This window comes from Chiloscyllium plagiosum, unplaced genomic scaffold (genome assembly GCF_037043375.1).
Source record: "Chiloscyllium plagiosum isolate Xiang-an unplaced genomic scaffold, Cpla_swu_hap1 HiC_scaffold_10, whole genome shotgun sequence".
Taxonomy (NCBI): Eukaryota; Metazoa; Chordata; class Chondrichthyes; order Orectolobiformes; family Hemiscylliidae; genus Chiloscyllium; species Chiloscyllium plagiosum.
In genome coordinates this window covers 17,981,327-18,008,285 of record NW_028270148.1, presented here as the reverse complement: position 1 = coordinate 18,008,285, position 26,959 = coordinate 17,981,327, and the positions used below count along the sequence as shown (strand labels likewise).

The following is a 26,959-nucleotide window of genomic DNA, read 5'->3' as shown; positions in this document are numbered from 1 at the left end:
GGGGACTTTGCAGGACTGTTTCTGCCATTGTCTCTTTTCCGGTGCCTAGGTTTACACCAAGTGGTCGGTCCCCTTTTTTACTTCTTTGATGAGACTTTGTAGCAATTGATACAATTGAGTGGTTTGCTTGGCCATTTCAGACAGCATATTGCTGTGGATTTGGAGCCATGTACAGGCCAGAGCAGATGAGGATGGCAGATGTCATGACAATGACAATGTTTATGACATTAGTGAGGCAGCTGGGTTTTGTCTGACAATCAGCAGTAGTTTCATGGTCATCAATAGATTCTTAATTCCAGGTTCTTTTGTAATGAATTCAAATTCCACCATCGGCCATGGTGGGAATCAAACCCATGTTCCCAGAACATTGGGTGAGCTTCTAACAATCATACTACTAGACCATCACCACCCCTACAACTGGTGGGGTGCCACAGAATCTGACCTCTGGCACCAACCATTGACAATCTATATTAATGACTTGGATGCAGGGATGAATATAGTATAGCCAAATTTGCAGCTGACACTAAAATAAGTGGGAAAGTAAGCTGCAAAGTAGAAATAAGAAATTTTAAATAGGTATAGAAAGGTGAGGTAAATGGGCCAAAAGTTAGCATTTGGAGTTTAATGTGGATAATTGTAAGGTTATCCATTTTGCTTAGAAGAATAAAAAGGCACCTTATTATCTAAATGGACAGAAACTTCAAAATGTTTGGATGCAGAGGGATTGGGCATCCTCATGCATGCATTGCAGAGAGCTCGTGTGCAGATATAGCTAATACTAAGGAAGGCAAATGAAATTTTGCATTTCCTGCTAAAGCAATGCAGTTTAAAAGTACAGAAGTGTTGCTAAACTATAAGAGATAAGAACAAAAGGACACCACTTAGCCTATTGAGTCTGCTCTGCCATTTGATCCTGGCTTATATGTTTCTCAACTCCATCCTCCTGCCTTTTCCCTGAAATCCTTGATCCTCATACAAATCAAGAATCTATCTATTTCAATGAGTTGGCCCCCTGCAGCAATGAGTTCCACAGATTAACCCCCTCTGTCTGAAGAAATTCCTCCTTATCTCAGTTCTAAAGGGTTGTCCCTTCATTCCAAGGCTGAGACCTTGGGACCTTGTCTCTCTATTAGTGGAAACATCTTCTCAATGTCCACACTATTCAGGTCTCCCTATTCTGTAAGTTTCAATCAGAAGTGAGGCAAGAGTGGCATAAAGGCTGCATTCAACTGAGGGTGGCTTCAAGAGTCCTAGCAAAACTGGAATCAATGGTTATCAGAGGGCAAACTCTCCACTGGTTGGTATCACACCTGGTACAAAGGAACGTGGTCGTGGTTGTTGGAGGTCAGTCATCTCAGCTCCAGGACATCTCTGCAGGAGTCCCTGAGGGTAGTGTCCTGAGCCCACCCATCTTCGGCTGCTTCATCAATGACATTCCCTGCATCATAAGGTCAGGAGTGGGGCTGTGCGCTGATAATTGCACAATACTCAGCACCATTCATGACTCCTTAGGTACTGAAGCAGCACATGTTCAAATACAACAAGATTTGGACAATTTCCATGCTTAGGCTGACAAGTGCCTCGTAACATTTGTGCTATACAAATCCCAGGCAATGACCTAAGAGACAATCTCATCACCACCCCTTGACATTCAATGGTGTTACAATGACTGAATCCCCCACTATCAACATCCTGGGGATTACCACTGACCAGCAACTCAACTGGATTCATCAAATAAACACTGTGGCTACAACAGCAGGTCAGACGCTAGGAATACTGTGATGAGTAACCCACTTCTTAAATCCTCAAAGTTCTGGAAAGAGCGTTCCCTCCACGACTATCTGGTCAGGTCCTTGCCCCAAACAACCCACCCTCCCCTCCTGGCACTTTCCCCTGCCACCGCAGGAATTGCAAAACTTTCATCCACACCTCCCCCCTCACCTACACCTAAGGCCCCAAACAAGGCTTCCACATGCATCAAAGTTTCACCTGCACTTCCACAAATGTCATTTACTGTATCCATTGCTCCCGATGCGGTCTCCTCTACATTGGGGAGACTGGACTCCTACTCACAAGTCCTTCAGAGAACATCTCCAGGACACCCATACCAATCAAACCCACTGCCCCATGGCTGAACATTTCAACTCCCCCTCCTACTCTGCCGAGGACATGCAGGTCCTGGACCTCCTCCATCACCACTCCCTTACCACCTGATGCCTGGAGAAAGAACGCCTCATCTTCTGCCTGGGGACCCTTCAACCCCATGGCATCAATGTGGACTTCACCAGTTTCCTCATTTCCCCTGCCCCCCCACCTTACCCCAGTTCCAACCTTCCAGCTCAGCATCATCCTCATCACCTGTCCATTCTGTCAATCTTCCTTCCCACCTATCTGCTCCACCCTCCTCTCTGACCTATCACCTTCACCCCCTCCTCCATCCACCTATTGCACTCTCAGCTACCTTCCCCCCACCCCCCCACCCCATCCCATTTATCTCTCCACCACCAAAACTCCTAGCCTCATTCCTGATGAAGGGCTTTTGCCCAAAACGTCGAGTTTCCTGCTCCTCGGATGCTCCCTGACCTGCTGTGCTTTTCCAGCACCACTCTAATCTTAACTCCGAACTCCCCAAAGCCTGCCCACCATCTACAAGGCACAAGTCAGGAGTGTGATGAAATGCTCTGCATTTGTCTGGATGGGTACAGCTTGAACAACATTCAAGAAGCTTGACACCATCCAGGACAAAGCAGCCCATTTGATTGACACTACATTAACAAATATCCACTTGTTCCATCTCTGACACTCAGTAGCAGCAAGATGCACTGCAGAAATTCACCCAAGATCGTCAGACAGCACCTTTCAACCCCACAACCACTTCCATCTAGAAGGACAAGGGCAGCAGATACATGGGAATACCTCCATCTGCAAGTTCTCCTTCAAGCCATTCACAATCCTAGCTTGGAAAAGTTTCGTTGTTCCTTCGCTGTCACTGGGCTAAGTCCTGGAATTCCTCCCTAATGGCATTGTACGTCAATCCACAGCAGGTGGACTGCAGTGTCATAGTTGGTTTACTCTTGCTTGTTCAAGAAGGCAGCTCACCACCACCTTCTCAAGGACAACTAGGGATGGGCAATAAATGCTGAGCAGCAAGTGATGCCCACATCCCACACATGAATAAAAAAACCCTTCCAAAGCCAGCACATTCTCCCTTAGTTATGGGGTGCAAAACTGCTCATAATATTCTAAGTGTAGTCTGCAAGACCCTTACATAGTCTCAGCAATACACTTCTGCTCATGTATTCTATCCCTCTTGAAATAAATGATAACATTGCATTTGCCTTCCTAACTTGCGAAGAAAATGCTGAATTAGGGCTCCCAACTTCCCTTATATTTCAGATTTCCACAGCCTTTCCCCATTTAGAAAATAGTCTATGTCTCTATTCTTCCATAATGCAATTGTACAAGGCATTGGTGAGCCTGTATCTGGTGTACTATGTACAGGTTTTGGTCCACTACCTTGAGGAAAGATATAATTGAGAGAAGGTTCACTAGATTAATTCTAGACATGAAAGGCTTGTCATATGAGGAGAGATTAAGCTTAGACCTATAGTTGCTAGAGTTTAGGAGGATCAGAGGAAATGTAATTGGGGTATATAAGATGCTAAAGACTGATTTAGTTTTATGGGACTAAGAGGAACAGGAGTATTTGCAGGCTATGTTAATATTAACACAGATTAATGCCGGATATTGGTTATAACTTGCCCCAAAATGGACCAGACATTCTGCTGACGGTCAGGTGAATACACAGGAGTGGATGAGGGAGGGGAGGATTTCTGCTCTGACTCTTGGTTGCCTAAAACACACATTCAAAGGAAAACCTATCCTAATATTTTCTACAAGTATTAGCCTGGCTCACTCAGTGCAGATAGAACACTTCTTTGCAGGAGCTGACATCTTTTTAATACAACATAAAACAAGGTTCCACTTACTTGTTCAGGTGGATGTAAAGTACCTGAGGAAAGATCAAGTAGTCTTGCTGGTATCGTCGGTGAACACTTTGAGCCTGTAACTCTTTTTCTCATACTATATACCTCCACCAGGTTATCTAGTTATTTGTCTCAGTTACTGTTTGTAGAACCATGCTATATGGAAATCAGCTGCTGTATCAGCCTATATAATAACTGTGACTGCACTTCCTGTAGAACGATTTGAGGTATCTTTACATAAGGCACTATATAAATTAAAATTATTTCTTCATTGCCCTCCACCAATGTGTATTTATGTGCCCCTTTCAGGTCACAAATGTAAACACTGTTAACACAGAGGTCGACTGAGAGAATGCAGATACTATGGCTCTAATATGTATTGTTCCTGAGGATTCTTTTGATTCTTTATACTCTGCCAATGATGACATATATTTTCAACAGGCATTCAAAACCTAATTAACAAGAAGTGGAGACAGTGTGAAGTGTTTTCTATAATATTACTTACAGATTCCAAGGTTTTGTCCATGGTGAGTTAAAAAAAAATCTGTCTTGCAACAAAAGATGTTTTATCCTATGAACAATTGCAGCCACAACATATTAGCAGGGCCACTTGTTTGTAATAACAGAGTAAGTCAAATTATATTTTCATTGCATGATATTCTGGCAGTTTTGATTAAATTGTGCAACTTCTTAGATTTTCCTTAGAAACTTAAAGAATTACATTTTTTTAACTGTTTCTTTTAAAGTCAAAGGTAAGACCATATTACCATAAGACCAGAAGACTGAGGAATGTGGTAGGAAATACAACAGACTGGTTTTAAATATGTGCAGTTTAGGAGTAGTGATGGGGGAGGGTTTGTGGGTATTAGGAACAGGTATGAGTATTGGACTCAAGTAATATTGCTTTGTGTGTTATGGCATAAGCTAAAGGAGAATCCAGATGAGTTTTACAGTGGTGGGACCATGTTACTGGTGGAATTACTAAGATCTAGCAGTAACATGGGAAGAATTTTCAGTCATTCCTCTTCATTCGATGCTGCGAGGGCATTTGGGAAACTGAGCATGTTGAATGTTATCCCATCATAAGTGCCTGGCAATTTTCCATCAGAAACAAAAAGGGCTCCAAGACTGGTATAATAACGCCCCAACCAAAATCAAAAATTGCCATTTGGTCATCTTTCCCTTCTCAACCATAATGCCATGTGTTTTCAGCTCCAGAATGGTTAAGCATAATACAAAAAGCATAAGAAGGTATTATTGGAAGGAGGTGTTACATTTACAGAAAGTTCATGCCATATGTATACATATATACACAATATACAGAAAAGAAACAGTACCTTCTTCAGTCAAATATTTTGTAAGTTCCTCTTGGGTAAGATATCCTTTTTTAGTTTGATCCAACACCTGGTGATGAAATGTAGCAGTGACATTAAAAGGTTGATGATTAAATTTAGAACTCCTTAATGGATATTTGCAAGTTTTGGGTTTTACTTTTGATATTTTGTCAAATGCAGTGCCAGGTACTCACAGGTCCCAATGACACCGTAACACTGAACTAGTATGATACTGTAGCCCAGAAGTGGAAATAATTCTGATCCAAACTGCTCTCTTCATGGAGCATGTGTGACCTACCCTCTGCATTTCTAATCATTTTGAAGCCATGTACTTGGTAAGGTGAGGCCAAGCAGTAATTGTTGAACTACTTCATTTCACTGATAGCAAGTGAGTAATAGTCAAAGTAGGTAACACTTATGTAACTTAGTCTCACTTTTCAGTTGATGATGCAAGGAAAAAGTATTCAGCTAGATGACCTGTTCCTTTCTTGCTTTTGGCAGTGCCTTCCTTTCTGACTACTTCTAACCGCAAAAACTGATCTGCTGTTATTTGACATCTATCTTCTAAAGATTAGCTTTCACATTGAATTTACTATATGGACACAGGCCGTTTGATCCAACTGGTCTAATTCAGTGTTTTATTCCACAAGGTTTTTTTCCCATCCTCATCATCTAAACTTATTGGCTCTTCAATGTATCAGCTCATCTTTTAGTACCCATCAATTTTATATGTTATCTGTCTGTTTAAATGACTCTGTCAGTTTGTTCCCCCACCCAGTGAGAGTGTTGAGACGCTTGTACTTCCTGCCTTTAGTAGTCTACCTGGTTTATTGATTAAAAAAAACTCCTCACCCCCTTGAGATACACTTCAAATTAGCCATCTCATGCCATTCATTTTAAGCATATCCTAAGATGAAAAGATGCCATTTTAACCAATGGGTCTGGGATGAGAAGTGATGAAACCTTTGTCTCAGCTTGAAAGAGACACTGAACTGTGATATTTCACAAGTTGGACTGTCTGGTTTTGGTGCCTGCAAATCTCCCAGAGGGTTTGTTGGGAATCTGGAGCTCATTTCCTGAAGGGGTGTTAGAAGCAGAAATCATCATCACATTTTGAAAAAGACAGGGCTAAAGACCGAATGCTGGAAAGTTGGTTTGGACTAGATAGTTATTTTACAGCTGGCAATGACAAGATGTGCTGAACTGGCTGCTCTGGGCTGTCTATCTGTAAAATTTCTTAACTTTTTGCACTCGAAATGAATAATGATCAGAAGTACTGAAACTAGAAACTATGCTATTTCAAAGCAGGCTTTAGGAAATGGAATTTTAAATTCAACCATACCTCAAATGCTCGCAAAATAACGTCTTCCGGTTGGGGTCTGTATCTATAAAGAAAATTTTTTTTAAATGCACATGAAGATAAAACTTATACATTTATTTAGCACCATTGCAATCTCAGAGTAGTCACTGTTGTAATGGTGAATCATTATATTAGGATATTAGCCATAAACACTGATAATAGGAAACTTTAAGGTGGCATGGCAGTGAGGCAGCACACTGTAATGGATTGTTCATTGTTTTTATGAATAAATTAGGCAAAAGGAATTGCACCTAAACTTCCAAACAAATGTTACTGAATTGAAGAATATCAATGAATATCAATGTACACAACTTCAAAAAGGATTTGGGAAGCTCTATCACTGAAAGAAAAACTGCAAATCAAATTCACTACAGAAAATGTAACAAATTGAAATTTGGCAGAGATGAGTTTGATGTTTGGTTAAGTGATTAGTGGAAATTCAAGCAGCAGATCAAATAAAATGAGAATTTTAAAACGTACAGAAAACAAGGGGCACTACAAACAGGACGTGCAAGACCAGTTTCAAATGGCATGTGGCCTTGATGAGACTATGGGTAGAAATGGATTAGACTTCTTGACCATTTTCTAGATCAAAACTCCCCACCACCCTGGCATTTTGCAATGAAAGGTTCCTGAGCTGAAATTATATATATATATATATATATATATATATACATACATATATTTATTACTCATGTGTTTATATAGATGTCCCTGGTAGTTGCCTAAGGTATAAGGTTTTGATCAATGACCAAGGCTCATTAGTTAAATTGGTGTCAGTGCATGCATAAATCAGCACTTCTTAAGTCCATTCAGCAAATCACAGCAGGAACAGTTAAGAAATAGTCTTCAGATGCATTATTTAAAGGGATTCAAACTACCATTTAGGAATATCCGGACTGTGTATCAGTGACACACAAGAGAAAATCTATCAACAATGCCTTGTGTCATCCTCCTTATTCAGTGGAAGGGATGGGGGGGAGCACAGTGAATAAATGCTCGTGTACTTCTTGAATATAGCTGTATAAGTATTCAGACAAAAAGTAATCAGGCAAAACTGCAAAACTCACTATAAAGAACCGTACACCTTGCCTAGATAGCTGAAAAAAATCATTTTCCCTGATAAGTGTTGTTTTCTCAATTTTTAATTGGCCACTGCTCTGGGGAGGGTAAAGAAAATGCTGCAAAGACACTCTGTCTTCCCTTAAAGCATGGTAGCAATGACATCAATGACTGGAAGGTGCTTGCTACCAATTGTACAAATGGTGACAACTTATCTATTGAGCTATATCATGCTTTCAGTCCAAATGCCTTAAAGATAATGTAGAACAGCAGCTCAGAAGGAAACTAAAGGAAGCAAATCTTGCTCTCCACAACACACTACCTCATGTGATGTCATGCATGCATCCAAAGATCTACAAATATCAGCCTGTTCAATCACATGAAGACCCCCACACCCAAAAAAGCACGACCCTGAGAAGACATCATTCTTGAATTGAGGCACAGCTAACAATGGCTCGTCAGGGCTTTCTGCAAGTTAAGATATAGGCAACAAATTTTGGACAAGGAAAAGTTAATGTAGGATGGACAATAGAAGGTTAGCCAGGACAACATTGGAATAGGCAAGTCTTGAGGTAAAAGAACATGAATAGGGGTTTTCAGCAGCAGGTGAGTTGGTGTTCAGGCAGGGATGAAGGTGGGCAACTTTATGGAAGTAGAAGTACACATCCTTGATTTCTTGATGATAGAGGAGAGATGTAAGAAATCACATCAAGAGTTTGAACAGTCTGACTCAGATTCAGCTCATTGGCAGAAAGGGACAGAATTGGTAGCCAAGGAAAGGCTTTATTGTGGAGACCAAAAACAATAAGAAGAGGATTTCCATTCACTCAATGCACAACTTGTTTGTGATGTCATGTACATTGGTTTCCTAGAAGTGGTCATACCACTTTCATGTTATGCCAGTTCTCAACATCTCTGGTTCACCCTGGTTATTGCAGGGCAAGTTGGTGATTAAGAGTGCCAATAGAATATAACTTTGCAATCTGGCTCATGAATGCTTTCAGGGACTCGATCAAAGACAAGAGTGCCAATATAGAACAAATCAAAGACAACGGTTCTGATAAAGCAGACCAGTATAACAGCCTGAAACAATAGTTTCATTATCTGGATGGCTCAAGAGAGGTCCTTCTGTACAGCCCAAAACAATTCTCAAGATTACTAATCGTTGACAACATTGTCTACAAGGTGATGGTCTAGTGGTATTTTCGCTGGACTGTTAATCTAGAGATCCAGGTAATGATTTAGGGGTCTGGGCTCAAATCCCGCCACAGCAGGTAGTGGAATTTGAATTCAATAAAAAATGTCTGGAATTAAGAGTCTAATGATGACCATGAATCCATTGCCAATTGTGGGGAAACTCTAGCTGGTTCACTAATGCCCTTTAGTGAAGGAAACTACCCATCCTTACCTGGTCTAGGCTATATGTGACTCCAGATCCAGCAATGTGTTTGACTCTTAACTTCCCTCTGGGCATTTAGGGATAGGCAATAAATGCTGGCCTAGCCAGCAAAGCCCATATCCTGTGAATGAACAAAGGAAAGCCTTGTGGAAACCCATACAGACACAGGGAGAACATGCAAACTTTACTCAGACAACTGAACCCAGGTCACTGACACTGTGAGGCAGCATTGCTAACCACTAAGCCACCATGTTGCCCATTATGTATAGATAGGTCTTTTTCCTTTCAGTGGTTTTTATTCCAGGATTTTATATATCATGTGACTTCATTCTCACTTTAACCCAAGAAAAGTGTTAACAGTGTAAGTAAAGGTAGAATCTTCAGTTGTGTGACATGATCACTGACATTGGGAGTTCAGCTTTGACAGGTTACATGGATGATTGTCTGATTTTGTCCTTTACAGTGTGATGAGTTGTGCCTTTAAGAGGGATTTTTTCTGTCCTGCTTCTCTTGAAGAGGCATGTTGTAAACCTGGTGACAAGGTGTCCACTCCATGGAAAGCAGTGTAAGTAACTTTGGGTTTTTTTGTAAAGTAGACAAAGGAAGCATAAGTGGGTGGAGTCAGCCTCACACTCACACGGTTTTAGTTTTGCTTTCAGTTGTTGAAGTTGGGTTTTGGAGTTGAAGTTGGGTTTTGGAGTTAAAGCTGCTGGATACAGTTCTGTCTCCCTGCTTTTGCAAAAGCTTGGGTTCTGTTTCTGCTGATAGATACATTCTGACAGTGTTCCTTCTTTTGGACTGGAGATAGCAAATGAGGGAAATCTGTTTTGCTGAATTTGCCTTTGCCAAGTGTGTGTTTATGGGAGGTTGCTATTTTGGAATAGTTGATGAGTTGTAGTTAAATAATATATTATCTTGTTAAGTATTTCAATAGAGTTATGCTTTTTTTTGTTTGTACTTAAACTGTGGTGTAAGAATAAAATGTGTTTTGCTTAAAGTCAAGTAGTTTGACAAATTGAATCACATCTGGAACAGCAACTTAAACTTGCCTTTAAATAAGATAAAAGTTAGGGACTAGGCTATTTTCTTGATATGCTTTGAGGGGGTTTGTCCTGGTCCATAACACAGATTTTTCCATCTTTAGCAGTAGAACCCAGAACCAGCAATTTAGAATTTAATGAGGGAAGGTGATGGCCTCGTAATATTATCACTGGACTGTTAATCCAGAAACCCAGGTTCGAATCCCACCATGGCAGAATTCAATAATATCTGGAATTAAGAATCTAATGATTACCATAAATCCATTGCCAATTTTCAGAAAAGCCCATGTGGTTCACTACTGTCCTTTAGGGAAGGAAGTCTGCTGTCCTTACCTGGTCTGGCCTACATGTGACTCCAGAACCACAACAAAGTGGTTGACTCTCAACTGCCCTTTGGGCAATTAGGGATGGACAATAAATGCTGCCTAGCCAGTGATGCCCTCATCCCAGTAAAGAATTTTTAAAAACTAATTCTGCAGTCAAGAAGACTTTGTCAGTGATTTATGGAGTTATCTGGTATAGTTCAAAGCAGTGATTTCCTAAATGCAACAAGATAGTCCTTTAAGTATCTGGATATGTTTTACTTAGTCAGGCAAGTGCAATAGAGGAAAACAATGCATTGGTTTTCATTTGTTTAATTTCCATTTTCTCAAAAAGAAGATATGTTATGGCATATCTTGAAATTAGTTGTTTTCTTTTGTTCCGTAAGTCTGTAATGTCACACAGATGTTTGCCTGCAGCTGTCCTAGAATTGTCTGACAGTATCTTTTTGTTATATACTGGGAAACATAGCCCAAAGGTAAATTACACTGACTGCAATTTTTAGCACTATCAATGGTCATCCTTCGGATGTAAGAGCTGTCCATTCTGTGCACTAAAACGCTCAATCTTTTCTGAATTACAATATCCTATCAGTCATCCTATTTTGTAATTCTCAGTGCCATCAATTTTCAAATGGGTTTCTTCTCATCCTTTGTTCCTTTTATGTTCTTCCTATATTTCACCACTGTACAGAAATGGTAGGCATGAGTCAGTGAGTAAAATCTAACCCTGAAACTTAAACTAAAAGTGTCTTCAGAATTAGACAATGATAATTAGTACACCAATACTAGATAGATGTGAAAATGAAATCTGCATGCCAATCTCAAGAAATTAGCCACTTTGAACTTTAAACTACATTTTGAGTTTTACTATTATTGCTTTAAGATGTCATCTGAATCTCCAGGGTAAACTACAGCCACATTATGCTCTGCCAATCCATCACAATTGGAAATAGAATATAGGAAACCTACTAACTATTGAGGGGAATATTTATTTGAATGCAAAAGGATGCCTATATGTAGTCAATGAACTCATTAATTTCTCAGAAAGTGAAACATGCAATTTTATATGCATGCAGTAAGGGTTACTATTTGAATAGTCCAATTTCAGAGCATGAGGGACCATTTTAAATCAAACTCTCAGCTAACCATCAAAGAAATGTGTGGAGTCAATGAGAAAATAAGCACTACAGGAATCTGACTGCACATAAGGCGATGAAACATACACGACATGGTGTCACTAGTGGTTAGGCTTGCACTGCCTCATACTAAGGCAATAGAATGGTTAATAAGTTCAATATACACTTTATACACATGCCTTACATTGACACTTTACATTTAATATTGTTTAGAAGACTTAGGTTTTGAAAGATTGTAGAAATTGATTTATTTCAAGTTTTGTGGAAATACCTGGAGTAGTTTATTTAAAAGAGGTCATTGAGAGTTCACTTTGGACATCAGATTTTTTTTAAAAAGGCTGCTTGTAAGTCACATGGATGATACTAACTATACATCCTTGCTAGAACTGTTTCTTAACAGTGATTGTTGTTGAAAGGGGCTTGTTTTACCTGGTTCATTTGGAGGGAAGCCTTCTTAGAATATGCTGCATAGCTGATCTCTTTCATTTTTGAAAAAACCCTGTCAGTGACCTCAGGGTGAAATTTATTTGTTATTTTGAAAAAGTGATTGAGGAAACATCTCAATATTTCCTGAGTAATTTGTGTCTGCAAGATTCAGAGACCATGTAATACATGGTTTGTGATTACACTACCATGCTAGAACATCAGAGCAATGACTCCAGAATATTTAATGCTTTATCTTCTAGCTCAAAGCCTTGAAGGCAACCTACAGGTCAAAGCATTTTTTCTTTTTTTTTCAGAAAGACAATCTCTGCAGAAAAGTTTGGTTATTTTCCCCTTTTCCTAAAGAGTATGTGTTTGTGTGTGTGATTTGTGGGTTATTTAGAGGGAGATACTTTTATATTTCTGTATTACTGACTGTTAATTTATTTTTACATTTTTATCGAATATATGTTTTGATTGATATTAAACCAATAGAGTCACACAGAATGGAAACAGTCATTTTGGTCCAGCTAGTCCACGCCAATTATGTTCCCAAACCAAACTAGACCTACTTGCCTGCATTTGGCCCATATCACTCCAAACCGTTCCAATTCATGTACTTATCCAAATGTCTTTCAAATGTTGTAACTGTACCTACATCCATCACTTCCTCTGGCAGTTGAAGACATGTACTGTACCTTTAAGAGAGAGTGAATCATGTTCTGCACTGAGAGCTTGCAAGAAGCAGTCTCATAGTGTACTGGAAAATTGAAAATATGTAACATTTGGCTATGAAATAGATACCAGAGCTGGTTGCTGTTTTGACAACAATTCAAATTTAACCAATCAGTTTAATTTATACCCCAGGATATTACAACCCAATCGAGTTTGAATTTACGGTTTTGCCAACTTCAAACCAATGAGACAATCCAATGTTGGGGGTATAAAAAAGGCAGACATTTTGAAAATCAGACAGAGTAACTGCCATCGAGAGAGACCCAAGACATTGAAACACTCTCTATCAAAGGTATCTTTTCATATGAAACACATACACAGATAAAGAAAGAAGACGACCCAGGGAGATCTTCAGCCAGAAGAAGACAGACACCAAGATGACAGCCACTGTATGGTTTTGAAATTAAGTTGATGTAATTTTACTAAGTGTCTTATTGGAACAGCACATTGTTATAGATTTGGGGGAAAATATTAAGCAGTTAAGAGAAAGGGGTCTTAGAGTTGTGAATAACTGTTATTTAATGTTCAGTTTTAGAGCTAAAGAATAAATTGATTTTATTTTCTCAAAATCGTGGAATTTGGGAGCTCTCTGTCACTCATATTTGAACAGATTACGAAGCAAAGTGAGCTTTTCTGGGTGTTTGGTTCAATTAACAGAAGGGTTCACAGCTGTGTTGAACACTACATATGAACCACTCTCTGTATAAAAAAACTTGCCTCTCACGTCCTTTTTAAATCTTTCTCCTCTCACCTTAAAAATATGCCCCCTAGTTTTGAACTCCACCTGCCTAGGGAAAAGATCCTTGCTATTCACTTATCCATGCCTCTCACAAGTTTAGAAATCTCTGTAAGGTCACCCTTCAAACTCCTACGCTCCAATGAAAAAAGTCCCAGCTTATCCAGCCTATCTTTATAAAATAAACCTTCCATTCTGGCTACATCCTGGTAAATCTATTGTGTTTATCAAGAAATCTAGTTGACTGATTTTGTTGCATAAAACCTGATATAAATGTGGGGTTTTTTTGGCCATTTTGATAGCAAGCAACAATTTGATTTCAGATAGTCAACATGGTTTCGTCAAAGGCAGGTCATGTCTCACAAACCTCATTGAGTTTTTTGAGAAGGTGACCAAGCATATAGATGAGGGTAGGGCAATTGACGTGGTATACATGGACTTCAGTAAAGCCTTTGATAAGGTTCCACATGGTAGGCTGTTGGAGAAAATGCAGAGGCATGGAATTGAGGGTGATTTAGCAGTTTGGATTAGAAACTGGCTTTCTGAAAGAAGGCAGCGAGTGGTGGTTGATGGAAAATATTCAGCCTGGAGTACGGTTACTAGTTTTGAGCATAAGCCCTTCTTCAGGAATAAGGCTGGTGTGCCAAGTGGGCTGAGATAAAAGGTAGGGGGGAGGGAATTTGGGGGAGGGGTGCTGGGAATACGATAGGTGGAAGGTGGTGAGGGTGAGGCTGATAGGCCGGAGAGGGGGTGAGGACGGAGAAGTCAGGAAGAAGATTGCAGATCAAGAGGGCGGTGCTGAATCCGGGGGTTGGGACTGAAATAAGGTGGGGGGAGGGGAAATAAGGAAGCTGGAGAAATATACATTCATCCCAACTAGGAGAAAGTGAGGACTGCCTTCCTGTTATCCTTCCCAAAGTGCATCACTTCACATTTATCTGCATTGAACTCTATTTGCCACCTCTCAGCCCAATTCTGCAGTTTATCCAAGTCCCTCGCAACTTGTTACATTCTTCCAAACTGTCCACTACTCCACCGACTTTAGTGTCACCTGCAAGTTTACTAATCCATCCACCTATGCCTGTGTCTAAGTCATTTATAAAAATGACAAACATCAGTGGTCCCAAAACAGATCCTTGTGGCACAGTACTAGTAACCGTACTAGGAGAAAGTGAGGACTGCAGATGCTGGAGACCAGAGTTGAAAAATGTAGTGCTGGAAAAACACAGCAGGCCAGGCAGCATCCGAGAAGCAGGAGAATCGACATTTCGGGCATAAGCCCTTCTTCAGGAATGAGGCTGGTGTGCCAAGTGGGCTGAGATAAAAGGTGGGGGGAGGGAATTTGGGGGAGGGGTGCTGGGAATACGATAGGTGGAAGGAGGTGAGGGTGAGGGTGATAGGCCGGAGAGGGGGTGGGGGCGGAGAGGTCGGGAAGAAGATTGCAGGTCAAGAGGGCGATGCTGAATCCGGGGGTTGGGACTGAGATAAGGTAGGGGGAGGGGAAATGAGGAAGCTGAAAAAATCTACATTCTCCAGCTTCCTCATTTCCTCTCCCCCCACCTTATCTCAGTCCCAACCCCCGGATTCAGCATCGCCCTCTTGACCTGCAATCTTGATTTATTCACAACTCAACTTAGCCCACTCTGCTTACTACAGCACATTTTGATTCATTCATTCATTCAGACCAGTACTAAGTCTATCGGTACTTATTGCACTTTGTTCACTATACATCCAAAAGTTAATATTGTTAAAAAGTTAATCATTTTGGGGGGATCTAAGATGGCGGTGATCTGAGAAGATCACACTGCAGAGCTTCGCATCGCAGCAGGAGCATAACGGTCCTTTAACCCACCCAACTCAGGTCATCAGGATTTCTTGGGGCTTTGGAAAGATTGTGGAGCCCCAAGAAACATTTAAAAATTGACTTACCTGTATTTTCAGCTCTCCAGAAATGCCTAAAAAGGGAGGGGGAGCATCTGAGGCTGGGCCTTGCAGCTCAGCCTGCAGCAGCCTCAGAGCAGATTACTCTCCACGACCTGGTGAACCAGCTCTCGAAATCTCGCAAGATGTTGGGGAAACAGATTGAAGAGAAGCTGGCTCCAGTCTCTCTCATGTTGCAGAAGCATGAGCATCAGCTGGGAGACCTGGAGAAGAGGACGAATGAGGTGGAGCACAGGGTCACAGTGGTGGAAGCTGATGCCAGTTCACTCAAGGAAGAGATCCAAGCCCTGAAGACGCGGGTTTGTAATTTGCGTGACCAAGTAGAATATCTTGAAAACAGGGGCAGGAGAAAAAACATTCGGATCATCGGTTTCCTGAGGGTAAGGAAGGTGAGCGGCCTGCGGAATTTGTTGAAGATTGGCTTCCAAAATTCCTTGACTTGGAGACTGGCATGAGAGGATTGAAGATAGAGAGGGCTCACCGGGTCGCAGCACGGAGGTAGGGTCTGGGTCAACGCCCTCGTCCTTTCCTGGTGCAGTTCCATCATTACCGGGGTAAGGAGAGAGTCATGGAGGCTTCCAGACTCCAGGGGGAGGATCCACAGGCCCTAATTTATGAGGGGTCTAAGATCATGTTTTTTCAGGACTTTTCAGCGGCGGTGATCCAGAAACGAAAATCGTATGATGGTGTCAAGAGAAGATTGAAGGAGCTTGGGATTCAGTACTCCCTGAGATATCCGGCAGTGCTTCGGATCACCTTAGATGGATCCATGCACCTCTTTGACACATCGGAGAAGGCAAGAGACTTTGTGGACAAACTAACAGTAAGTTAAACAATTGTAGTATGTATAAATATCGTTGCTTGGGTATACGCTTATCATTCTGTAAAAGAAATGGAGAAAATCCGGTTGGAGCTTTGTTTTTTCCCCTTTTGTTTACCTCTATTGATAATAATTTGGTTCAAACTATGTCTGGCGGTTGTTAAGATGTACATTTTAAATTTCTAAGTTTAAAAGGATGGGTGGGGTATTTATTCCCCTTTTTTTTATAAAAGAATGTTTTTTTATTCATATTGATATTCTATGGGGTGTTTATTCTTTTTAGTTTGTGCTTGCGATGCGGCTCTAGCTGGGAGAAGTGAAGGTGGTTGAGATGGTTAGTTGTTCCCTCCGGGCAGGGGGTGAGTTCCCCTACTCAGCGCTATTGGCGCTTTATATGTTGGTTTGTTTTCTGGTTTTTGTTGTTTTTATTTTTAATAATTTTGTATGTTTGTTAAGTGTAGTGGTTTTAGTTTATGTAGTTTTTATATTTGGTGGACCATGCGACATTAAGGCTCAGCAATTTGTGGTTCGGGTTCCTCCTCTCTAGAATTTAAATGTAATTGCAGAAGATTATGGCTAATGATTTGATTAAATGGTGTACCTGGAATATCAAGGGAAGTCACTCACCAATTAAGAGGAAGAAGGTACTCTTGAGTCTTAGAAAAGAGAAGGTGGATATTGCTTTGTTACAGGAGACACATTTGGATGACAAGGAGCATCTGAAATTACAGCAGAATGGCTTTGACCGAGTTTATTTTTCATCATTTAATACCAGAAGTAGGGGAGTGGCTAAATTGGTTAGGAAAAATCTCCCATTTAAATTGTTGGAATGTGTTAAAGACGCATACGGAAGGTTTGTAATTCTTAAAGCCTTGATAAAAGGGGAAGAATATGGCATAATAAATGTTTATTGTCCCCCAGCTCATCCTCTTAAATTCTTGGTAGATGCTTTATCTAAACTGATAAGTCTCAAGTCTCGGCACATCATTATAGGGGGAGATTTTAACTGTCTCATGGACCCCACAGTAGACAGGTGGCCTAAAGGTCTCTCGATACCCTTTGCACAAACTAAACAGTTATTGGGTTTGTGTGGGGAATTAGGATTGGTGAATGTCTGGAGGTGTCTCCACCCTACAGGTAGGGATTTCACGTTTTTCTCCAATCCACACAGATGTCACACAAGGATTGATTTTTTTTCTGACACCTGCAGTAACCCTGAATCTGGTGGCATCCTGTACGATTGGTACTATTGCCATCTCTGATCATGCTCCAGTGTACCTCATGGTTAAAATTAAGGATGTTACAGTGGATTCAAGGTACTGGCGAATGGACCCTTTATTCTCATTGACAGCAAGTTTGTGGAGTATTTCTCTAGGGAATTTTGGGCATTCCTAGACATCAACATAGGCTCGGTTGACAGCTCATCTGTTCTCTGGGAAACTGCCAAAGCTTATGCCAGAGGGTTAGTTATTTCATATTCCACAAGTAGGAAGTGACAGAAGGGTGAGCAGCAACGTCTCCTTGAAGCACAGTTGAAGGCAGCCGGGAAGGCCTATTTTGACACACTCTCATTGGTCAAACTACAGAGGATTACGGTACTGCGGTCTGCACTAAATTCCGTGCTCACGCAGACGGCAAAGAAGGAGCTGACCTTTGCAAAGCAAAGGTTATACAAGCATGGTGACAAGCCACGCAAATACTTAGCATACCTTGCCAGAAAGAGAAGTGCCCCACAAACCATTACAGCGATTAGGGAAGAGTCTGGGAACCTAACATGTGATTCTAAAAATATTAATGTGGCATTCCAAAGAGGAGAAAGTGAGGTCTGCAGATGCTGGAGATCAAAGTTGAAACTTTATTGCTGGAACAGCACAGCAGGTCAGGCAGCATCCAGGGAACAGGAGATTCGACGTTTCGGGCACAGGCCCTTCTTCAGGAAGAAGGGCCTGTGCCCGAAACGTCGAATCTCCTGTTCCCTGGATGCTGCCTGACCTGCTGTGCTGTTCCAGCAATAAAGTTTCAACGGCATTCCAAAGATTCTACTCTAAGTTATATCGGTCTGAGAATTGTGAGGAGGGGCAGGCCAAAATGGAATCTTCTTTTAGAGATCTGAAGCTCCCGGGTGTGACTCCCGAACAACAGTCCTTTCTCAATGCCCCATTATCAGAGCAAGAAGTGCAGGAAGCTGTGAGGCAGCTTCAGAGTGGAAAGGCACCCAGTCCTGATGGATTTCCCAGTGAATTCTATAAGGAATTTATAAGTATACTGTCAGGCCCGATGCTGAATATGTTTAATGATGCATACAGTCAAGATTATCTCCCACCATCTCTGAGAGAGGCCAATATTTCACTTATCCTTAAAAAAGGGGAGGTTCCGGAAGACTGTGCTTCATACAGGCCCATCTCGCTCTTAAATGTGGACTTTAAGATCCTCTCTAAGGCTCTTGCGTTAAGGCTGGAGACTGTGTTACCCTCTATTATTAAAGAGGATCAGACGGGCTTCATAAAGGGTCACAGATCCTCCAATAACATTAGGAGGCTGCTTAACATAATTCAAGCATGCCGACAGCAGTCAATACAGGGATTGGTGATTTCTTTAGATGCAGAGAAGGCATTTGACTGAGTTGAGCGGCCGTACCTTTTCTATACTCTAGACCGGTTTGATCTGGGCAAAGTTTTCATAAGATGGGTAAAGGTTCTCTAAGGTGTAACTCTCACTGCAGTCATTACCAACGGGGTATGATCAAGCAATTTTAATGTTTCTAGGGGTAGCCGGCAGGGCTGTCCCCTTTCACCATTACTTTTTACGTTGGTGATTGAACCGTTGGCAGAGACCATTCATGGGGATCTCAATATATCAGCTCCAGAAGTGGGGTCAAAATTACATAAGATCTCGCTGTATGCAGACGATGTTCTAATTTTCTTGAGAAATCCAGCAGTTTCAGTGCCTTGCCTGATACAATGCATTCATGCGTTTGGCGCTTTTTCAGGGTATAAGATTAATTTTGCTAAATCAGAGGCTATGCCTATGGGTGATCTTACGAAAGAGTTGGCTCTTGTATTTGGGCATATTCATTACTCCAGTGCTGGATTGGCTGTTCAAAGCCAATTTTACTCAATTATTTGAAAAAAATTAAACAAGATCTCCAAAGATGGGAGGCACTTCCAGTCTCATGGTTGGGTCGGATAGCGCTTATTAAGATGAATATTCTCCCTCGTTTGCTATACCCTATACAGATGCTCCCTCTGATTTTCAATAAACAAACACTCAGGAGACTCAACGGCTGGTTCAGCTCCTTTATCTGGCGCCATAAATGGGCCCTCATTAAATTAGCCAAACTGCAGTTGCCTCACAGATTGGAGGGAGTAGACTTTCCAGACATTAAAAATGATTAATTAAGCTCGCTTTTGACCTACGTGAGTGATTGGGTTTGTGGGGATCTTCTTTCAATATGGCTAGATATCGAAGCCTCCCAGGCAAGGTGCCCCCTTACCAGTTTGCTGTTTTTGGACAAGATGAGGACAGTTAGGGACTATTACCATAACCCAATAGTCATCAATACTGTTAAAGCATGGAGGGCAATTCGGCAGAGAGAAGTTAATATTGGCAAAACATCTTTGTTTACACATTTAGTGGGTATGCTGATTTTTCAACCAGGTATAATAGATTCAGGATTTAAACATTGGGCAGCTAGGGGTATATCTTGCATGGGTGATTTATTTGAGGGAGACATAATGATGTCCTTCGATCAGTTAGTACGGAAGTACGAGTTACCTAATAGAGACCTCTTTCGTTTTTTTCAAGTTAGGGGTTTTATTCAAAAAAGGACCACACGTTTGACTGATCCCTACAAATCTGACATAGAAAGCGGGGTACTAAGGGCTAAGAGTACACTCTCTATTAATACTCTATATCACCAATTGGGGGGGTGCCAACTCAGATGAGTCTGATCGACTCTGCAAGATGTGGGAAAGAGAGCTGGGTGTTGAAGTTTCTTCAGACATATGGGAGGATATTTGGGAGAATGCAAGGAAGATATCAATTTGCAATACGACCCATGCTTTACAGTTGAAGATTCTCCACAGGGTCCACTTAGCCCCAGACCGTGTGTCAAAATTTAAACCAGGGGAATCTTCAACATGTCCCAAGTGCAAGGTTTGTACGGGTACTCTTACCCATTGTCTTTGGTCTTGTGACAGGCTTCAAACATATTGGAGCACTGTAGTGGGTGCAATGGAGAGGATTTTAGGTGTAGGGGTGGAGAAGGCTCCTTTTGGGCCTACCCATTGTATTTCCTGCAGACTCGCATAAGGCAAAACTTTTCAATATTCTTACATTCTGTGCAAGGAAGAATATCTTGCTAGGTTGGATATCAGAAAACCCCCCCAGGCCTGTCGGGTTGGCGAAAGATTGTTATGGAGCATATTCCCCTGGATTTTCTCAAAAACACCACAAAACTGAGAATTTTTATAAGACATGGCAACCCTTTTTGAAATACCTGGACACAGATTTATCTGTCACACTAACAAGGGCTTTTATATAGCCATAACGATTGTGTTTCATGAGTCCAATATCCAGGGAGGAGGAACTGTGAATGTATGAGTGTTTTGTTTGGCTGGGCTGAGTTATTACTATTTATTTGTTTGTTGTTAGGTTTTTATTTATTTAGTTAAATAGCTAGTTTAGGTATTTTTTTTAATTTTATACTTCTCTATATATGTTTATACATTCGTATAGGAGGGTGGGATGGGGAATTTTTTTATTATTTGGGTTTAGTTTTGTACTATTTTTGTACTGTTTTGGATTGCATTGTTTTGTATTTGTTGTAATATTTAAAAATCTATTTTTTCTTAATAAAAATATATTATAAAAAAAGTTAATCATTTTAATTGTGCCATTATATCTGAATATAAGTGAGTTATATTAGCTACATATATCTTTAATTCTTTGACAAATTTGTTAATGTTGCTGAGGTTCGTTACATACATGAGTGAATGGGAAGGAAATGAAAGAATTTGGCGGGAAAGTTCAAGCCACTTAGACACATTCAGAATTTAATAAATGTTTCATTTTAATTGTGCCATTGTACCAGGCCATGACGATGTTGTACAGTGTGATTTTGCAGGATTTCAATGAATCTTTGACATGTTAGATTTTCATACCGGTATGTATAAATAAAATTTACTACCAGTAATTCATTCTTGTTTCTCTAGCTTTTATCCGGTAATTACCTTTACCATAATTCATTGTGCTTTTCTTCTTTACCTGGGATTAGTTGAGTGATCAAATTAACTTCTGTTAATAATAGTATTTCAAACTGCAGCATGAATTTCAGCCTCTCAAAACTAGTGCCCAAGTAATAGTCGATCCTATAAATTGGACCTTTAAAAATAATCTCAAAAATTTGACTTTCACACGAGTATATATGGTATCTTTGTTTTATAAGCCTATCGAGTCTCTCCACCATTCAATGAGATCACAGCTGATCTGATAATCCCAACTTCACTTTCCTCCCTCTTTCCCATAACCCTTGATTCTCTCATTGATTAAAAATCTGTCTATTTCAGCCTTGAATATACTTAATGACTCAACTTCATCAGCTATCTGGAGTAAAGAATTCCACAGATTCACTACATTCTAAGAGGATAAATTCCTCCTTATCTCTGTCTTAAATGTGCGACCCCTTATTCTGATATAATACTCTCTGGCCCTGGACTATCCCGCAGGGGGGAATCAACCTCTCTGCATCGACCCTGTCAAGAATCTTGTAGTTTTAGTAAGGTTGCCTCTTATTCTTTTAAGTTCCAATGAGTAAAGGCCCAATCTACTCAATCTGTTCTCATAAGACAGTTGTTCTATACCCAGTATCAGCCCATTAAATATTCTCTGGATTGCCTCCATGCCAGTTTATCTTTCCTTAGATAAGGATCCCAAAACTGTGGTCCAGCTGTGGTCTGACCAGTGCTTTGTATAGACTCATAGAGATGGACAGTATGGAAACTGACCCCTCGGTCCAACTTGTCCATGCCGACCAGATATCCGAACCAAATCTTGTCCCATTTGCCGGCATATGGCCCATATCCCTCTAAATCCTTCCTATTCATAGACCCATTCACATGCCTTTTAAATGTGTAATTGTACCAGCCTCACCACTTCCTCTGGCAGCTTATTCCATAAACGCACCACCCTCTACATGAAAATGTTGCCCCTTAGGTCCCTTTTAAATGTTTTTCTTCTCCCCCTAAACCTATGCCCTCTAGTTCTGGATTCCCCCACCCCAGGGAAAGGATCTTGTCTATCTACCTTATCCATGCTCCACAAGATTTTAAAAACCTCTATAAGGTCACCCCTCAGCCTCCAACACTCCAGGGAAAACAGCCCCAGCCTATTCAGTCTCTAGATGTAGGTTTGCTTGCTGAAGTAGAAGGTTCATTTCCAGATATTTCATCACCCTACTAGGTAACATCTTCAGTGGGCCTCCAGGAAAAGCACTGCTGATAATTCCTGGTTTCTTTTTATGTGTTTGGGTTACTTTGGGTTGGTGATGTCATTTCCTGTGGTGAAGGCATTTCCTGATTATTTTTTCTCAGGGGTGGTAGATGGGGTCTGACTCGATGTGTTTGTTGATAGTGTTCCGGTTGGAATACCATGCTTCTCGGAATTCTCGAGTGGTCTCTGTTTGGCTTGTCCTAGGATGGATGTGTTGTCCTAGTCGAAGTGGTATACTTCTTTATCTGTATGTAAGGATACAAGTGAGAGGGGTCATGTCGTTTTATGGCTACTTTATGTTCATGTTCCTGGAGACACATACAAGAGTTCCTAGAAGTATGGCATTCCGGAGATCGAAGATGGCGGCAATCTGAGAAGATTGCACTGCTGAGCCTTGCGTTGCAGCAGGAGCAGAACGGTCCTTTAACCCGCCCAACCCAGGCTATCGGGATTTCTTGGGGCATTGGAAAGATTGTGGAGTCCCAAGAAACATCTAAAAATTGACTTACCTGTATTTTCAGCTCTCCAGAAATGCCTAAAAAGGGAGGAGGAGCATCTGAGGCCTGGCCTGCAGCTCAGCCTACAGCAGCCTCGAGCCGATTACTCTCCAGGACCTGGTGAACCAGCTCTCGAAATCTCGCGAGATGTTGGGGAAACAGATTGAAGAGAAGCTGGCTCCAGTCTCTCTCATGTTGCAGAAGCATGAGCAGCAGCTGGGAGACCTGGAGAAGAGGACGAATGAGGTGGAGCACAGGGTCACAGTGGTGGAAGCTGATGCCAGTTCATTCAAGGAAGAGTTCCAAGCCCTGAAGACGCAGGTTCGTAATTTGCATGACCAAGTAGATGATCTTGAAAACAGGGGCAGAAGAAAAAACATTCGGATCATCGGTCTGCCTGAGGGTAAGGAAGGTGAGCGGCTTGCGGAATTTGTTGAAGATTTGCTTCCGAAATTCCTTGACTTGGAGACTGGCATGAGAGGATTGAAGATAGAGAGGGCTCACCGGGTCGCAGCATGGAGGTCGAGTCTGGGTCAACGCCCTCGTCCTCTCTTGGTGCAGTTCCATCATTATCGGGAGAAGGAGAGAGTCATGGAAGCTTCCAGACTCCAGGGGAAGGATCCGAAGGCCCTAATTTATGAGGGGTCTAAGATCATGTTTTTTCAGGACTTTTCAGCGGCGGTGATCCAGAAACGAAAATCATATGATGGTGTCAAGAGAATATTGAAGGAGCTTGGGATTCAGTACTCCCTGAGATATCCAGCAGTGCTTCGGATCACCTTAGATGGATCCATGCATCTCTTTGACACATCGTCGAAGGCAAGAGACTTTGTGGACAAACTAACCTAATTTAAACAATTATAGTATGTATAAATATTGTTGCTTGGGTATGTGTTTATCATTCTGTAAAAAAAATGGAGGAAATCCGGTTGGAGCTTTGTTTTTCCCCCTTTTTTTCCTCTATTGATAATAATTTGGTTCAAACTATGTCTGGCGGTGGTTAAGATGTACATTTTAAATTTCTAAGTTAGGACATACCAAAGGATGGGTGGGGTATTTATTTCCCCCTTTTTTTATATCAAATAATTTTTTGTATTCATATTGATATTCTATGGGGTTTTTATTCTTTTTAGCTTGTGCTTGCGATGCGGCTCTAGCTGGGAGAAATGAAGGTGGTTGAGATGGTTAGATGCCTATTTATGGGCAGTTCGGGATGGGTAGTTGCCCCCTCCGGGCAGGGGGTGAGTTCCCATACTCAGCGCTGTTGGCGCTTTATATATTGGTTTGTTTTCTGGTTTTTGTTGTTTTTTATATTTAATAATTTTGTATGTTTGTTAAGTGTAGTGGTTTTAGTTTATGTAGTTTTTATATTTGGTGGACGATGCGACACTAAGGCTCAGCAATTTGTGGTTCAGGTTCCTCCTCTCTGGAATTTAAATGTAATTGCAGAAGATTATTGTGAATGATTTGATTAAATGGTGTACCTGGAATATCAAGGGAAGTCACTCACCAATTAAGAGGAAGATGGTACTATTGAGTCTTAGAAGGGAGAAGGTGGATATTACTTTGTTACAGGAGACACATTTGGATGACAAGGAGCATCTGAAATTAGAGCAGAATGGTTTTGACCGAGTTTATTTTTCATGATTTAATACCAGAAGTAGGGGAGTGGCTATATTGGTTAGGAAAAATCTCCCATTTAAATTGTTGGAATGTGTTAAAGACACTTACGGAAGATTTGTAATTCTTAAAGCCTTGATAAATGGGGAAAAATATGGCGTTTTAAATGTTTATTGTCCCCCAGCTTATCCTCTTAAATTCTTGGTAGATGCTTTATCTAAACTGATAAGTCTCAAGTCTCAGCATATCATTATAGGGGGAGATTTTAACTGTCTCATGGACCCCACAGTAGACAGGTTGCCTAAAGGTCCCTCGATACCCACTGCACAAACTAAAGGTTATTGGGTTTGTGTGGGGAATTAGGATTGGTGGACGTCTGGAGGCATCTCCACCCTACAGGTAGGGATTTTATGGTTTTCTCCAATCCATATAGATGTCACACGAGGATTGCTTTTTTTTGACACCTGCGGTAACCCTGGATCTGGTGGCATCTTATGCAATTGGCAATATTGCCATCTCTGATCATGCTCCAGTGTACCTCATGGTTAAGATTAAGGATGCTACAGTGGATTCAAGGTACTGGTGAATGGACCCCTTTATTCTCATGGATAGCAAGTTTGTGGAGTATTTCTCTAGGGAATTTTGGGCATTCCTAGACATCAACATAGGCTCGGTTGATAGCTCATCTGTTCTCTGGGAAACTGCCAAAGCTTATGCTAGGGAGTTAGTTATTTCATATTCCACCAGTAGGAAGCGGCAGAAGGGTGAGCAGCAACGTCTCCTTGAAGCATGGTTGAAGGCATCTGAGAAGGCCTATTTTGACAGACCCTCGTTGGTCAAACTACAGATGATTACGGCGCTGCGGTTTGCATTAAATTCCGTGCTCACGCAGACGGCAAAGAAGGAGCTGGCTTTTGCAAAGCAAAGGTTATACAAGCATGGTGACAAGCCACGCAAATACTTAGCACACCTTGCCAGAAAGAGGAGTGCCCTACAAACCGTTACAGCGATTAGGGAGGGGTCTGGGAACCTAACATGTGATTCTAAAACGATTAATGTGGCATTCCAGAGATTCTACTCTAAGTTATATCAATTTGAGAATTGTGAGGAGGGGTAGGCCAAAATGGAATCCTTTTTTAGAGATCTGAACAACAGTCCTTTCTCAATGCCCCATTATCAGAGCAGGAAGCTGTGAGGCAGCTTCAGAGTGGAAAGGCGCCCAGTCCTGACGGACTTCCCAGTGAATTCTATAAGGAATTTATAATGATACTGTCAGGCACGATACTGAATATGTTTAATGATTCATACAATCAAGATTATCTCCCACCATCTCTGAGAGAGGCCAATATTTCACTTATCCTTAAAAAAGGGAAGGACCCAGACTGTGCTTCATACAGGCCCATCTCGCTCTTAAATGTGGACTTTAAGATCCTCTCTAAGGCTCTTGCGTTAAGGCTGGAGACTGTGTTACCCTCTATTATTAAAGAGGATCAGACGGGCTTCTTAAAAGGGTCACAGATCCTCCAATAACGTTAGGAGGCAGCTTAACGTAATTCAAGCATGCCAACTGCAGTCAATACAGGGATTGGTGATTTCTTTAGATGCAGAGAAGGCATTTGACTGAGTTGAGTGGCCGTACCTTTTCTATACTCTAGACCGGTTTGGTCTGGGCGAAGTTTTCATAAGATGGGTAAAGGTTCTCTACAGTGTACCTCTCGCAGCGGTCATTACCAACGGGGTACGATCAAGCAATTTTAATATTTCAAGGGGCAGTCGGCAGGGCTGTCCACTTTCACCATTACTTTTTATGTTGGTGATTGAACTGTTGGCAGAGGCCATTCGTGGGGGATCTCAATACATCAGCTCCAGAAGTGGGGTGAAAATTACATAAGAACTCGCTGTATGCAGACGATGTTCTAATTTTCTTGACAAATCCAGCATTTTCAGTGCCTCGCCTGATACATTGCATTCACCGTTTGGCGCTTTTTCAGGGTATAAGATTAATTTTGCTAAATCAGAGGCTATGCCTATGGGTGGTCTTCTGAAAACGTTGGCTCT

General features: G+C 41.3%; 1 protein-coding gene across 1 annotated transcript in view; it reads right to left on the bottom strand.

The window, feature by feature from the left end:
• drc8 (dynein regulatory complex subunit 8) overlaps positions 1-26,959 on the bottom strand; it is an 86,636-nt gene that overhangs the window by 24,331 nt on the left and 35,346 nt on the right. Inside the window, exons 5-6 of the mRNA XM_043695422.2 lie at positions 6,663-6,705; positions 5,324-5,390 (exon numbers count right to left, since the gene is read on the bottom strand). Coding sequence (XP_043551357.1) covers positions 5,324-5,390; positions 6,663-6,705 — 110 coding nt within the window. The remainder of the gene's footprint in view (positions 1-5,323; positions 5,391-6,662; positions 6,706-26,959) is intronic.